The sequence below is a fragment of the Oncorhynchus clarkii genome, chromosome 17 (assembly GCF_045791955.1).
Source record: "Oncorhynchus clarkii lewisi isolate Uvic-CL-2024 chromosome 17, UVic_Ocla_1.0, whole genome shotgun sequence".
NCBI lineage: Eukaryota > Metazoa > Chordata > Actinopteri > Salmoniformes > Salmonidae > Oncorhynchus > Oncorhynchus clarkii.
This window is the reverse complement of record NC_092163.1, coordinates 76,026,006-76,042,107: the sequence shown is the minus strand read 5'-3', so window position 1 is coordinate 76,042,107 and position 16,102 is coordinate 76,026,006. Positions and strand designations below refer to the sequence as shown.

Below are 16,102 nucleotides of genomic sequence, written 5' to 3'. Positions count from 1 at the left end.
GGTGTGTCGGTGACAGGCCAGGATAACTGTGTCGGTGACAGGCCAGGATAACTGTGTGTCTGGGAAAGGCCAGGATAACGGTGTGTCTGTGTGTCTGTGAAAGGCAAGGATGACTGTGTGTCTGGGAAAGGCAAGAATAAAGGTGTGTCTGGGAAAGGCAAGAATAAAGGTGTGTCTGTGAAAGGCAGGAATAACTGTGTGTCTGTGAAAGGCCAGGATAACGGTGTGTCTGTGTGTCTGTGAAAGGCCAGGATAACTGTGTGTCTGTGAAAGGCAAGGATGACTGTGTGTCTGTGAAAGGCAAGGATGACTGTGTCTGAAAGACCTGGATAACGGTGTGTCTGTGAAAGGCCAGGATAACTGTGTGTCTGTGTGTCTGTAAAAGGCCAGGATAACTGTGTGTCTGTGTGTCTGTAAAAGGCCAGGATAACTGTGTGTCTGTGCGTCTGTGAAAGGCCAGGATAACTGTATCTGTGAAAGGCCAGGATAAAGGTGTGTCTGAAAGGCCAGGATAACTGTGTGTCTGAAAGGCCAGGATACCTGTGTCTGTGAAAGGCCAGGATAACTGTGTCTGTGAAAGGCCAGGATAACTGTGTGTCTGTGTGTGTAGAGTGTAAACAGTCAGCTGAGGCAGTGTGTGAAGATGGATGTGTAGGTGAAAGAGCAAGCTAGGCAAGGTGGTGTGATGTGTGTGTGTGTGTGTGTGTGTGTGTGTGTGTGTGTGTGTGTGTAGGGGGGGGGGGCGGGGTCAGCGCAGCCATGTGGGTAAAGTGAGTTAGGTTCTGCTGGTGGCTGGTCAAAAACAACATGGACAGCTCATCATGAAGGGGTCACTGTGTGAAGGGGTCACTGTGTGAAAGGGTAACTGTGGAAGTGGGTGAAAGAGCGAGAACCAGGAGTTGGCTGGGACTCATCTCTCAATGCCAGGAATAACAGACCTGTGTTTTAACAAACCTGTGTGTAGGTTCCTCAGAAGCGCAAGGGGAGGACCATCCTCCTCAGTGAATAATACAAATGTAAAAAATTAAATATTTAAAAGTTATCATTTTTAATAGAGGTCAAACAATTATGATTTTTCAACGCCGATACCGATTATTGGAGGACCAAAAAAAGCAGACACCGATTAAATCGGCGATTTATATTTATATATATATATATTTGAAATAATGACAATTACAACAATACTGAATTAACACTTATTTTAACTTAATATAATACATAAATAAAATCAATTTAGCCTCAAATAAATAATGAAACATGTTCAATTTGGTTTAAATAACACAAAAACACAGTGTTGGAGAAGAAAGTAAAAGTGCAATATGTGCCATGTAAAAAAGCTAACGTTTCAGTTCCTCATTGCCAGCCTAATCTCTGGAGTTGATGGGCTTGAAGTCATTGACAGCACTGTGCTTCAACCATGCTTACGAGCCTGCTGCTGCCTACCACCGCACTGCTCTATCAAATATTAAATCATAGTCTTAATTATAATATAATAAACAGACAGAAATACGAGCATTAGGTCATTAATATGGTCAAAACCGGAAACTATAATTTTGAAACAAAACGTTTATTCTTTCAGTGAACGGGAACCATTCTGTATTTTCTGTATTTTATCGAACGAGTGGCAACCCTAAGTCTAGATATTGCTGTTACATTGCACAACCTTCAATGTTATGTCATAATTAAGTACAATTCCGGCAAATGAATTACGGTCTATGTTAGGAAGAAATGGTCTTCACACAGTTCGCAACGAGCCAGACTGGTGCATATACAGTTGAAGTCTGTAGTTTACATACACCTTAATTAACCAAATACATTTAAACTTAGTTTTTCACCCTTCCTGACATTTAATCCTAGTAAACATTCCCTGTTTTAGGTCAGTTAGGATCACCACTTTATTTTAAGAATGTGAAATGTCAGAGAGAATGCTTTATTTTAGCTTTTATTTCTTGCATCACATTCCCAATGGGTCAGAAGTTTACATACACTCAGTTAGTATTTGGTAGCATTGCCTTTAAATTGTTTAACTTGGGTCAAACGTTTCGGGTAGCCGTCTACAAGCTTCCCACAATAAGTTGGGTGAATTTTGGCCCATTCCTCCTGACAGAGCTGGTGTAACTGAGTCAGGTTTGTAGGCCTCCTTGCTCACACACGCTTTTTCAGTTCGGCCAACAAATGTTCTATAGGTTGAGGTCAGGGCTTTGTGATGGCCACCCCAATACCCTGACTTCGTTGCCCTTAAGCCATTTTGCCACAACTTTGGAAGTATGCTTGGGGGTCATTGTCCATTTGGAAGACCCATTTGCGACCAAGCTTTAACTTCCTGACTGATGTCTTGAGATGTTGCTTCAATATATACACCTAATTTTTCTACCTCATGATGCCATCTATTTTGTGAAGAGCACCCGTCTGCAACAAAGCACCCCCACAACATGATGCAGTGGCTTTTTTATGCCGTCGAAATAATAATCAATAATCAATTTTAGAATAAGGCTGTAACGTAACAAAATGTCGAAAAAGTCAAGGGGTCTGAATACTTTCCGAATGCACTGTATATCGTGGGTCTTGCATCCTCCTAAAAAAAATGACACCAGCCTCCACTGGAGTGTGTGTGTCGAGCAAGCTAAGTAATAGTGGTAATTCACTGGTTTTCTATGTTAACTTTGGTAATTTACACTTGAATAAAGTATACAAAAAAACAAACATGTATTCATATATAGTATTAATTATTATTATTTTTGTCTCCTTATTGTCCATGAGATTCTAGTAAATAGACCGTATGATTCAATAGAAAATAGACTAATGAATGAAAAAAAGCATCTAAAATCAACAATGCCATTATTTTCAATTAACTCCGCAACTCTTACAACTATTGACTTCTTTCACAGCTGCCCACAGAGACAAAGTAAAATAAAGACAAGTGTGTAGAAAAAGAAAGGTAATTTAAATGCTGAAACCCTCATATTAAACACCAATGAATTGGTATTCACAAAGTTGATGGTTTATAATTTAGGATAATATTTTACTGCTTTGTCGTTCAATGTTTTACTTTTTAAAACATCTTATTTAAATATTGTATATACAGTATTTTAGATGAGGCGACACAGAGGGACAGTGATAATCTGAAGTACCCAAAAAATTCCACTTGATGTCGTGTCGCCTTATAACATTTCCCCCAAAAACCTGAAAGCAAAAACAATGTCTAAACTTAGGTTTCCAGTAATATACCCTCCCTTTGCAACCCAAGTCAGGTGTGTGAGGACAGATGAGTAGGTGAAAGGGCCAGATAACGTAGGCAAGCAAGCGTGAGGTGTGTGTGTGTGTGTAAGGGGGGGGTTGGGGTCAGCGCAGCCATGTGGGTAAGGTGAGTTAGGTTCTCAGGGCCTGCTGGTGGCTGGTCAGAAACAACATGGACAGCTCATCATGAAGGGGTCACTGTGTGAAGGGGTCACTGTGTGAAGGGGTCACTGTGTGAAGGGGTCACTGTGTGAAGGGGTCACTGTGTGATGGGGTCACTGTGTGATGAGGTCACTGTGTGATGGGGTCACTGTGTGATGGGGTCACTGTGTGAAGGGGGTGAAAGAGGCTCACCGTAGTCAAAGATGCCTGTGTGTGTGTGTGTGTGTATGAGTGTGTGTGTGTGTGTATGAGTGTGTGTGTGTGTATGAGCGTGTGTGTGTGTATGAGCATGTGTGTGTGTATGAGCATGTGTGTGTGTATGAGTGTGTGTGTGTATGAGCATGTGTGTGTATGAGAGTGTGTGTGTGTGTATGTGTGTGTGTATGAGTGTGTGTGTGTGTATGAGCATGTGTGTGTGTGTGTGTATGAGCATGTGTGTGTGTGTGTATGAGCATGTGTGTGTATGAGCGTGTGTGTGTGTATGAGCATGTGTGTGTGTATGAGCGTGTGTGTGTATGAGCATGTGTGTGTGTATGAGCGTGTGTGTGTGTATGAGCGTGTGTGTGTGTATGAGCGTGTGTGTGTGTATGAGCGTGTGTGTGTGTGTATGAGCGTGTGTGTGTGTATGAGTGTGTGTGTGTGTATGAGTGTGTGTGTGTGTGTGTGTATGAGCGTGTGTGTGTGTGTATGAGCATGTGTGTGTGTATGAGTGTGTGTGTGTGTGTATGAGTGTGTGTGTGTGTGTATGAGTGTGTGTGTGTGTGTGTGTGTATGAGCGTGACTGCTACCGGCTCACAGTGACATTTGTTCAGTAAGGTGGCATGTGCACATCTTTTTGTCATGTCATGTCAAACTGGTGTGTGTGTGTGTGTAAATTATTTTTAATTTTTTTTCTCCCCTTATTTCGTGACATCCAAAATGGTTGTTCCGATCTGGTGTCATCACGGCAACTCCCCAACGGGGTCGGTAGAGGCACGTTTCCTGCGTCACATGACCCGCCAAGCTACTTCTTAACACACTGCTCACTTAACCAGGAAACACTGTTCAACTGACAACTAAAGTCCGCTTGCATGCGCCCCGGCCACAAGGAGTTGCTTAAAGCGTGGCGAGCCCCGGCCAAACCCTCCCCTAACCCGGACGGCGCTGGGCTGATTGTGCACCTCCCTATGGGACTCCCGTCATAGTCGGCTGTAGTGGCGCCTTAGACCAGGGCACCTTTCGGGAGGCCACTTGTGTGTGTGTGTCTGTGTATGCGGTGTGTGCATGGTTAGTGTTACGGTGTGCATCTGTTTGTCTCCGTCTCTGTGTGGTGTTACCTTGTGCGGGCCCTGGTCCGGGCCGGGGGAACTGTGACAGTAGGGGCAGAGGGCCGAGGCCTGGACAGACACTGCTCACGCTGCCTGAGGGGGAGGGGGTAGGAGACTGGGTGGGGGAGGACAGAGGACTGCTCTGCATCTGTGTACTCGTCTGGAGGGGGGATGGGGGAGGGAGAGAGAGGGGAGGACATGGATAGAGGAGAGGACGAGACATACTGTAGTTCACAATACAGATAGTCAACAAATATATCACAAATTAGTATTTTTTCATTTAAAATGTCATGTCAGCATTGGAGAATCCTACGCTGTCCTCCTTATGAATAGTCCACGGGATTCTGTAAGTGAGGGAGAGGTATAGAGTAAACAGGAAGTACAGAAATTCTGTGTATATAACACCTTTTGGTGTACTGTAGTGTAGTATTATAGTAGTGCTGTATATAGTACCTGTTGTAGTACTGTATGGTATTATTATAGTAGTGCTGTATATAGTACCTGTTGTAGCACTGTACATATGCTGTATATAGTACCTGTTGTAGTACTGTATGGAAGTATTATAGTAGTGCTGTATATAGTACCTGGTGTAGTACTGTATGGTAGTATTATTGTAGTGCTGTATATAGTACCTGTTGTAGTATTGTATGGAAGTATTATAGTAGTGCTGTATATAGTACCTGGTGTAGTACTGTATGGTAGTATTATAGTAGTGCTGTATATAGTACCTGGTGTAGTACTGTATGGTAGTATTATTGTAGTGCTGTATATAGTACCTGTTGTAGTACTGTATGGTAGTATTATAGTAGTGCTGTATATAGTACCTGTTGTAGTACTGTATGGAAGTATTATAGTAGTGCTGTATATAGTACCTGGTGTAGTACTGTATGGTAGTATTATAGTAGTGCTGTATATAGTACCTGTTGTAGTATTGTATGGTAGCACTGTATATATGCTGTATATAGTACCTGTTGTAGTACTGTATGGTAGTATTATAGTAGTGCTGTATATAGTACCTGTTGTAGCACTGTATATATGCTGTATATAGTACCTGTTGTAGTACTGTATGGAAGTATTATAGTAGTGCTGTATATAGTACCTGGTGTAGTACTGTATGGTAGTATTATTGTAGTGCTGTATATAGTACCTGTTGTAGTATTGTATGGTAGCACTGTATATATGCTGTATATAGTACCTGTTGTAGTACTGTATGGTATTATTATAGTAGTGCTGTATATAGTGCCTGTTGTAGTACTGTATGGTAGTATTATAGTAGTATTGTATACAGTACCTGTTGTAGTACTGTAGTGTAGCATTATAGTAATGCTGTATATAGTGAATCTAAGTGTGCGTTCTCTAATTCTCTCCTTCTCTCTTTCTCTCTCTCGGAGGACCTGAGCCCTAGGACCATGCCCCAGGACTACCTGACATGATGACTCCTTGCTGTCCCCAGTCCACCTGGCCGTGCTGCTGCTCCAGTTTCAACTGTTCTGCCTTATTATTATTCGACCATGCTGGTCATTTATGAACATTTGAACATCTTGGCCATGTTCTGTTATAATCTCCACCCGGCACAGCCAGAAGAGGACTGGCCATCCCACATATGCTCTCTCTAATTCTCTCTTTCTTTCTCTCTCTCGGAGGACCTGAGCCCTAGGACCATGCCCCAGGAATACCTGACATGATGACTCCTTGCTGTCCCCAGTCCATCTGACTGTGCTGCTGCTCCAGTTTCAACTGTTCTGCCTTATTATTATCTGACCCTGCTGGTCATTTATGAACATTTGAACATCTTGACCATGTTATGTTATAATCTCCACCCGACACAGCCAGAAGAGGACTGGCCACCCCACATAGCCTGGTTCCTCTCTAGGTTTCTTCCTAGGTTTTGGCCTTTCTAGGGAGCTTTCCCTAGCCACCGTGCTTCTACACCTGCATTGCTTGCTGTTTGGGGTTTTAGGCTGGGTTTCTGTACAGCACTTTGAGATATCAGCTGATGTACGAAGGGCTATATAAATAAATTTGATTTGATTTGATAGTACCTGTTGTAGTATTAAAGTAGTGCTGTATACAGTACCTGTTGTGTGTTGTCAGATTTGTAGAGTTCTCCAGGCTTACTGGGTCTCTGCTCGAGGCTGTAGTACTTGCAGGGGTTCCACTGGACCAGAGGAGGATTGTGGGTAGGCTGGGGTCCGTTGGGGACACTAAGCTGCATGACCATCACCCCAGGCCCTGGGGGGGCCACCCCTGTAGCACCACACACAAAGTTAAAGCATTGTAGGGAAAAGGTTACACTTTTAAAGTGAACCCTTCGTCATAAGGGCTACGACACAGGGCCAACGTTGTTGACCAAACCTAATCGATAAAGTTAGAGCTCGGGAAAACAGATGAACTCTCACCTGAATATTGCTGCTGTATCTGTGGAGGGTTGCAGGGAGAAGTAGATGGGTTCATCTGGTACTGCTCTGAGCTGGGCTGCAGGTACCCTACTGATGGACTGGAGAGAGACGCACACAGAGAAACACACACACAGAGAAACACACACAGAGACGCGCACACACACACAGAGACGCGCACACACACACACACACACACACACACAGATAGAGACGCACACACAGAGAAACACACACACAGAGAAACACACACACAGAGAAACACAGACACACAGAGACGCACACAGAGAAACACACAGAGAAACACACACAGAAACACACACACGAGACACACAGAGAAACACACAGAGAAACACACACACACACACACACACAGAGAAACACACAGAGACACACACACACACAGAGAAACACACACACACACACACACACACACACACACACACACACACACACACACACACACACACACACACACACACACACACACACACACACACACACACACACACAGAGAGAAACACACAGACACACGCACTGTAAGCACTTGGCAGTCATCCACAGACGGTAGGCATATCACATCAATAAGCTGCTAGGCTTCAATCACAACGGTCATATTTTGTTTAGCGAGAGTGTGGAAGCGATGTGTCAAAGAAAAATAAAGATTCAAGTGTTTAAATAGGTTGTTTATTGATTCCAGTCATGTGACTTTCTATCCTAATTCAATCGTCTTTAATTACTTCACTTACAGCTCAGTTTCCCCAGAGTATCTTACAATTACTGCTTAGCCAGGCGGTCAGCAGGAGGGCTTGTTACTGTTAAGAGTTACATTCAACTTCATTCAGGAATGAACGGATTCAGTCTGCTTCTGGAGTATAGGCCATTTCCTCTGTAATGTTTTTTTAAATATATATATATATATATATATTTTAAGTGTAGTTTATTATTGTAATTCCAGAAGTGAGATTATAAGTGACACTTATTTAGAACAAGTTATCTGGGTTGTAGCTCAACAGGTCTGCTGGAGGCAATATGTTGGGAGTAGTTCTCCCCATACAATATATCCAGCACTTCAGAGCACGCTTTATAAAACCACTTAAAAATAACATTTTAAAAAAATGTACCTACCTTGTGCTGTTCTGTTGTGTGGGAGTGATGACGCTGTAGTATACGGGCATGGGCCCCTGGACAGTCTGCACAGACTGGCTGACTGGCACCATGACCTGCTGCTGGTACTGCTGGATCACCTGTTGAGAGTCACTGGCCACAGGGACCTGCTAGGAGGCAAGACACATGAACATGTAGCCAAGGGGAGTTGACACCCTCTGCCCAATAGGGAATATCCTCTTGGTCTAATAGCTGGTTTCCCGAGCGAGAGACCCGGGTTCGGATTACAACAGTTACATCCCACTCGTTGCTTTTACATAAGAATAGTTTTGGTCCGAGAACTGAGCCTTGAGGAACTCCTAAATGCATACAAGATGTAGCAATCTCACACACAAACACACAACCATAAATGTACCTGATATGAGGGCATCTGTGGGTACTGGACCATCATGGCCGTCACCTGTCCATGCATGCTCTGCCCCTGGGAGGTGAGGAGGGCCTGGTTCTGGGGCTGCTGGGATACTCCTATCATTCCCTGGAATTGGGGCTGCTGGCTGGGCATCATGGTCTGGAGAGCTGCTGGTTATGTAGGACATGGTCATGGTAACACAGGTGTGTGTGTGTATTTTGGGTATGCCACACACCTATCAACCCTGGTCCTACTGGTGACACGCAAGGCACATGGAAGAATCACATTTATACTCTAAATACATTTGAATGTATAGGAATTTGACTCAGTGAAATGGAGCTGCCACTAAAACAGGATATACAGACAGACGATAAACAGGATATACAGACAGGCGATAAACAGGATATACAGACAGGCGATAAACTGGATATAGAGACAGACGATAAACAGGATATACAGACAGACGATAAACAGGATATACAGACAGACGATAAACAGGATATACAGACAGGCGATGAACAGGATATACAGACAGGCGATAAACTGGATATAGAGACAGACGATAAACAGGATATACAGACAGACGATAAACAGGATATACAGACAGACGATAAACAGGATATACAGACAGGCGATGAACAGGATATACAGACAGGCGATAAACAGGATATACAGACAGGCGATAAACAGGATATACAGACAGGCGATAAACAGGATATACAGACAGACGATAAACAGGATATACAGACAGACGATAAACAGGATATACAGACAGACGATAAACAGGATATACAGACAGACGATAAACAGGATATACAGACAGACGATAAACAGGATATACAGACAGACGATAAACAGGATATACAGACAGACGATAAACAGGATATACAGACAGACGATAAACAGGATATACAGACAGACGATAAACAGGATATACAGACAGGTGATAAACAGGATATACAGACAGACGATAAACAGGATATACAGACAGGCGATGAACAGGATATACAGACAGGCGATAAACAGGATATACAGACAGGCGATAAACAGGATAGACAGACAGGCGATAAACAGGATAGACAGACAGGCGATAAACAGGATATAGAGACAGGTGATAAACCGGATATACAGACAGGCGATGAACAGGATATACAGACAGGCGATAAACAGGATAGACAGACAGGCGATAAACAGGATATAGAGACAGGCGATAAACAGGATATAGAGACAGGTGATAAACAGGATATACAGACAGGCGATAAACAGGATATACAGACGCAGAATTTACACAAATCCACATACAGTAAGCTAAAAACTTCAGAATACACTGTAAAACACTAAGATACATTATTTAAATGATGCACGTAGGGACGTATCAATAAGATTGATTTCATGTTCATGTTAACACAGACTGTCTAGAAAGAAAGGACTGTACACAACGTCATGGAAGACCATGGGCCTATATGGGGAACGTCATGGAAGAACATGGGCCTATATGAGGAACGTCATGGAAGAACATGGGCCTATATGGGGAACGTCATGGAAGAACATGGGCCTATATGGGGAACGTCATGGAAGACCATGGGCCTATATGGGGAACGTCATGGAAGACCATGGGCCTATATGAGGAAGCAGAACATGACTGTCCGGCAGAGGGTAGGCTTGTTGCTGCCTCTATGCTCAGGGTCATTCCGAGTGTAATCAAGGTAACTTTTCAGGACTCGTTGCATCAGTACTTCTGTCCCCAACTACACAACGTGGTGACTAAAATAGCCATTTATTCCTGGGAACCAGTATTTAGCTAACCTTGATCCTTGTGTTATTTTAGAGCTCTGTTGGCGTTGTTTCTGTTGACACGGCAAGGGTCTGATCATGTTGACTGGGTGAGTGAACAGCTACCGTACACAGTGTATTCTATGTTGCCAAATCAGGCAATCAGCACTTCGGTGCCTCTATGCCTTGAACGTCTCTGTACTCAAAACACAACACACTGTTGATAAATGTTTATTCAGCAAATATACACAGTGAAATACAGTGTACAGTAGTCCTGGCTTTCACCGGTCCTGCTTAGTCAGATTCTCAAACTGTGAGTGTAACCTCATTTTAATATGAAGTGTAGAAATTGAGTTGGCTTTGGTCAAAAGCATGTCCAATACATTTTTTTGGTTTTTTTAATGTTTAAAACCTGGTAAAAAAAAGGTGTGAACAGACTGTTACGCGATGCAGGGAGTGTATCGTGTAGCCCCATCCAAGTAGAACAAATTGGTGTTGTATGAACAAGGATATGGTCAGATGTAATCACACCCAACCAAAATATAAACGCAACATGTAAAGTGTTAGTCCCATGCTTCATGAGCTGAAATAAAAGATCACAGAAGTATTCCACATGCACAAAAAGCTTAGTTCTCTCAAATGACGTGTACAAATTGGTTTAAATCCCTGTTAGTGAGCATTTCTCAGATGGCCGGCTGGACGTAGTGACAAATTCAGCGGTTTATGGTAGAAAAATGTACATAAAATATCTGGCAACAGCTCTGGTGGGCATTCCTGCAGTCAGCATGCCAATTGCATGCCCCCTCAAAACTTGAGACATCTGTGGCATTGTGTTGTGTGACAAAACTGCACATTTTAGAGTGGCCTTTCATTGTCCGCAGCACAAGGTGAACCTGTGTAATGATCATGCTGTTTAAACAGATTATTGAAATGCCACACCTGTCAGGTGGATGGATTATCTTGGCAAAGGGGAAATACTAACAAGGAAGTAAACATATTTGTGCAAAATAGATCAGAAAAATATGTTTTTTTTGTGTGTGTACACACAAGAGCAATACAATCATAAAAAATACAATTATATTTCACCCCCCCCCCCATTTATAAAAATAAAAAAGTACATCCCCTCCCACCCATTCCAAATATACACACACACCCCCCACCCCACTTTAAATAAAAAAGTACATCCCCTCCCACCCATTCCAAATATACATACACACCCCCCACCCCACTTTCCATGTTCGATGAGTGCTAGGTTTTATTCATACGGCAGTGGATAAGTCCAACATAATTACATCCTGAAAGTATGCAAGCCAGTTCCTTATATGAAGGTCAGTGTCATGACGTTGGCCTGGGAGTAGGTTTATGACAGTCATAAAGCTACCCCCCCTTTTCCTCTCTCTACCCTACTGATGTGACTATTGAAAATCCTTTGGTTAACATAGAGATTCTGGGAACATCAGAAGGTGGGGGGAAATTAACTATATTCTGGTAATCCGACCAGTTGAACATATGCGTTTGTACTTAATGAATATGATGTCAGTTCGGTTGTCATCTGAGACATTCTCATCAATGATAGGATGACATAAACTCTACAGTGGAAAGTCTACACATCAGAGTTATCGGATTCACATGGAATTGTTGTTCAATTTAAATGTTTGAATATGAAATTATTTGTGAAAAGATTAAATGTCATTTTCGTGATGGGATGAAATGTGATTTTAGCTTCTAAAATGTGAGATTTGGGTTTTCATGAGTGAATTAGGCCCGACTCAGTGGCCCGCCCACGTGAAGAGACATAGGTTGTAAACTATGAAACACATCCCTTTTCTCCCTTCCTATATAAAGTCTTGATGACAATATAACCTCCTGTTCCGAGGATGTGAGGACGACGGTCCGATGTCAGAATGGTTCAGATAACAGAACGAAACCAACATCAGTGTGAGCTTTGGTTGCGAATGGTATGAACTTTTAACTCTTATTCACTACAGAAGTGATACCTCCTAGCCGTTGAGCAACAGCAGCTGCAAACAAAGGTTAGGAAGGAACAGACAGAGTATCCCATCTATCACACAACGACGTTACTACAACGTTACTACAGAGTATCCAATTGACCACCAGAGACATTCTTCAAAGGACAAAGGACTCGGTTTGGCAACATGGCCTTCCATCTACCATCAACCTACTGAAGCGCAGCTCAGATTAAATATTTATTGCATTTTCCTTTTCCAAATGGGCGGTAATTTAGAATGCATAAGATACTGTATTTACGATAGCACAGATTCTCGCTTTGTTCCTCAGTCTTCCCGCTCTTTCACTCAAACCCAGCCCCTTTTCTTTTGTGTAACCAGCTGTCATATCTGTTCCGTCCGCTAGGGACGTTTTCCTTTATGACGTAATTTGTAATCAAGCTATGATTTAATTATGTGTATATGTAATTCTGTGTGATTAGTTAGGTATTTAGTAAATAAATAATTAACCCCAATTTTGTATTGCTGATTCAACTTGTTAGCCAGGGTTCGTGCGGATAACCAAGAATTTACAACTTTCAGATGAGACTGAATTAAGATGACGATTAATATTGACTGCTATTGATGTAAAATATTACTAGGTCTTTAAGAGTTTATTCGGAGGATAACAGCTCTATAAATATTTTTCTGTGGTGCCCCGACTCTCTAGTTAATTACATTTACATGATTAGCTCAATCAGGTAATATTAATTACGGAGAAATTATTTTATAGAATAGCATGGCATATCACTTAATCCGGCTTTGCCAAAGACACGACATCAGTAATATGGAGTGTTAACAGTGTCTACAGTAATATAGACATCGACATCAGCGTATGGAACATTTCTGGAATCTTTCATTTCAGGAACCAACACTTTACATGTTTCGTTTACAGTGCCTTTGGATTGTATTCAGACATCTTGACTTTTTTCACATTTTGTTAGGTTACAGCCTTATTCTAAAATTATTTAGATTTATGTTTTTTTTCCTCATCAACCTACACACAATACCCCATAATGACATCACAATACCCCATAATGACATCACAATACCCCATAATGACATCACAATACCCCATAATGACAAAGCAAAAAAAAAGATTTAGACATTTTTACAAATTTATGAAAAATAAAAACTGAAATATCACATAAGTATTCAGACCCTTTACTCAGTACTTTGTTGAAGCACCTTTGGCAGCGATTACAGCCTCGAGTCTTCTTGGGTATGACGCTACCAGCTTGGTGCAACTGTATTTGGGGAGTTTCTCCCATTCTTCTCTGCAGATCCTCTCCAGCTCTGGCAGGTTGGATGGAGAGCGTCACTGCACAGCTATTTTCAGGTCTCTCCAGAGATGTTAAATCGGGTTCAAGGCCAGGCTCTGGCTGGGCCACTCAAGGACATTCAGAGACTTGTCCCAAAGCCAATCCTGCATTGTCTTGGCTGTGTGCTTAGGGTCCTTGTCCTGTTGGAAGGTAAACCTACACCCCAGTCTGTGGTCCTGAGCAGGTTTTCATCAAGGATCTCTCTGGTAATTTGCTCCGTTAATCTTTGCCTCAATCCAGACTAGTCTCCCAGTCCCTGCTGCTGAAAATGATCCCCACAGCATGATGCTGCCACCACTATGCCAGGTATCCTCCAGACATGATTCAGGACAAAGAGTTCAGTCTTGGTTTCATCAGACCAGAGAATCTTGTTTCTCATGGTCTGAGAGTCTTTAGGTGCCTTTAGGCAAACTCCAAGCTGGCTGTCATGTGCCTTTAATTGAGGAGTGGCTTCCATCTGGCCACTCTACCATAAAGTCCTGATTGGTGGAGTGCTGCAGAGATGGTTGTCCTTCTGGAAGGTTCTCCAATCTCCACAGAGGAACTATAGAGCTCAGTCAGAGTGACCATCGGGTTCTTGGTCACCTCCCTGACCAAGGCCCTTCTCTCCCGATTGTTCAAGTTTGGCTGGGCTTGTCAGCTCTAGGAAGAGTCTTGGTGGTTCCAAACTTCTTCCATTTAAGAATGATGGAGGCCACTGTGTTCTTGGGGACCTTCAATGCCGCAGAAATGTTTTGGTACCCTTCCCCAGATCTGTGCCTCGACATAATCCTGTATCGGATCTCTATGGACAATTCCTTCGACCTCATGGCTTGGTTTTTGCTCTGACATGCACTGTCAACTGTGGGACCTAAAATAGACAGGTGTGTGCCTTTCCAAATCATGTCTAATCAATTGAATTTACCACAGGTGGACTCCAATCAAGGATGATCAATGGAAACAGGATGCACCTGAGATCAATTTCAAATCCCATAGCAAAGGGTCTGAATACTTATGTAAATAAGGTATTTCTGTTTTTGATTTGTCATTATGGGGTATTGTGATGTCATTATGGGGTATTGTGGTGTCATTATGGGGTATTGTGTGTAGATTGCTGAGGAAATTGTTTAATTTAATCCATTTTAGAATAAGGCTGTAACGTAACAAAATGTGGAAAAATGTCAAGGGGTCTGAGTGCTGTATATTTTTGTTCAGTATAAAACTTTAAAAACACAGAAAGACTCATCTTGAATTGAGAAAGATGGTACTGTAGTGGTACTGACCAGACTGCTGTGTGGGCTGAGCCATGGGCTGGGGCATGGGCTGAGTAGGGTAGGACACCTGGTGAGACATGGGTCCAGGCCGGTACTGCTGCCCTGTGCTGGGGTACTGTTGCCCTGTGCTGGGGTACTGTTGCCCTGTGCTGGGGTACTGTTGCCCTGTGCTGGGGTACTGCTGCCCTGTGCTGGGGTACTGCTGCCCTGTGCTGGGGTACTGCTGCCCAGGGGGGTAATAAGATATCTGGAGGAGCAGAGGGAGGGAGAAATACAGTCAGTTCATAGGTAGTACAATAAGAAACCTTCCAACCAAATTAATAAAAGGGCGCAAACTAGAAATCAACTCTTAGAGGTTGATGGAAGTTCAAAGGTAGCATTTATATTCATTATGGATCCCCATTAGTTCCTGCCAAGGCAGCAGCTACTCTTCCTGGGGTTTATTATGGATCCCCATTAGTTCCTGCCAAGGCAGCAGCTACTCTTCCTGGGGTTTATTATGGATCCCCATTAGTTCCTGCCAAGGCAGCAGCTACTCTTCCTGGGGTTTATTTTCCATCTGAGTTTAGCTCAGAGAGAGAGAGAGGCAGGTCTGTATGAGGTGAGCCCTGCTGCCTTTCCATCTGAGTTTAGCTCAGAGAGAGAGAGGCAGGTCTGTATGAGGTGAGCCCTGCTGCCTTTCCATCTGAGTTTAGCTCAGAGAGAGAGAGGCAGGTCTGTATGAGGTGAGCCCTGCTGCCTTTCCATCTGAGTTTAGCTCAGAGAGAGAGAGGCAGGTCTGTATGAGGTGAGCCCTGCTGCCTTTCCATCTGAGTTTAGCTCAGAGAGAGAGAGGCAGGTCTGTATGAGGTGAGCCCTGCTGCCTTTCCATCTGAGTTTAGCTCAGAGAGAGAGAGGCAGGTCTGTATGAGGTGAGCCCTGCTGCCTTTCCATCTGAGTTTAGCTCAGAGAGAGAGAGCAGGTCTGTATGAGGTGAGCCCTGCTGCCTTTCCATCTGAGTTTAGCTCAGAGAGAGAGAGGCAGGTCTGTATGAGGTGAGCCCTGCTGCCTTTCCATCTGAGTTTAGCTCAGAGAGAGAGAGGCAGGTCTGTATGAGGTGAGCCCTGCTGCCTTTCCATCTGAGTTTAGCT

General features: G+C 43.2%; 1 protein-coding gene across 5 annotated transcripts in view; it reads right to left on the bottom strand.

Moving 5' to 3' along the window:
- The window catches only part of LOC139371426 (R3H domain-containing protein 2-like), a 48,405-nt gene that overhangs the window by 4,672 nt on the left and 27,631 nt on the right, over positions 1–16,102 (bottom strand). For 3 of the 5 annotated variants that reach the window (XM_071111830.1, XM_071111833.1, XM_071111832.1), the window contains 6 exons: positions 14,982–15,219; positions 8,625–8,785; positions 8,231–8,379; positions 7,106–7,203; positions 6,784–6,953; positions 4,716–4,866 (listed from right to left, as the gene is read on the bottom strand). In XM_071111830.1, the coding sequence (XP_070967931.1) occupies positions 4,716–4,866; positions 6,784–6,953; positions 7,106–7,203; positions 8,231–8,379; positions 8,625–8,785; positions 14,982–15,219 (967 nt within the window). The remainder of the gene's footprint in view (positions 1–4,715; positions 4,867–6,783; positions 6,954–7,105; positions 7,204–8,230; positions 8,380–8,624; positions 8,786–14,981; positions 15,220–16,102) is intronic. The other 2 variants (XM_071111831.1, XM_071111834.1) reach the window with 1 other exon arrangement.